Source organism: Chiloscyllium plagiosum, chromosome 37 (assembly GCF_004010195.1).
Source record: "Chiloscyllium plagiosum isolate BGI_BamShark_2017 chromosome 37, ASM401019v2, whole genome shotgun sequence".
NCBI classification, from domain to species: Eukaryota; Metazoa; Chordata; class Chondrichthyes; order Orectolobiformes; family Hemiscylliidae; genus Chiloscyllium; species Chiloscyllium plagiosum.
In genome coordinates, this window is record NC_057746.1 from 25,668,411 (window position 1) to 25,668,833 (window position 423).

General features: G+C 51.1%; 1 protein-coding gene across 1 annotated transcript in view; it reads right to left on the reverse strand.

Moving 5' to 3' along the window:
• Nucleotides 1–185: 185 nt before the first annotated feature.
• LOC122541529 (E3 ubiquitin-protein ligase TRIM17-like) overlaps nucleotides 186–423 on the reverse strand; it is a 12,764-nt gene continuing 12,526 nt past the window's right edge. Inside the window, exon 4 of the mRNA XM_043678356.1 lies at nucleotides 186–212. Coding sequence (XP_043534291.1) covers nucleotides 186–212 — 27 coding nt within the window. The remainder of the gene's footprint in view (nucleotides 213–423) is intronic.

Genomic DNA, 423 nt, shown 5'->3' on the forward strand with positions numbered 1-423 from the left:
TCCGATTCCCTCCTTCCACACCCCCCGATTCCCTCCTCCCACCCCACCTGCCTCCATCCCCTCACCTCCCCTCCCCCATCTCCCTCTCACACTCCCGTAACCAGGACTCAAGATGGCTGCCACACCGTGTGAGTGCTTGCGAGCTCCCTACAGTCGATCTAACTCCAGAATTGCTTATAACCATTCTACACCTTTAAATGTAAACTCTGAATCTGTGTGTAAAAAAAAAAATAAAATGACTAGCTTAGGAACGGGCTGCCCAGCCTCAAACAGCGCTGACCTTGCTAACGTCAAGTGTAACGTAACCCTGCATTCCTCTTCCTCAGGCTCTCTGCTCTGTGTGCCCTTGCTTCCTATGATCTGCCCGCGCTGCTCGTAAACAAAGCTTTTCACTGTACTCTGGTACACTTGACAATGAACCAA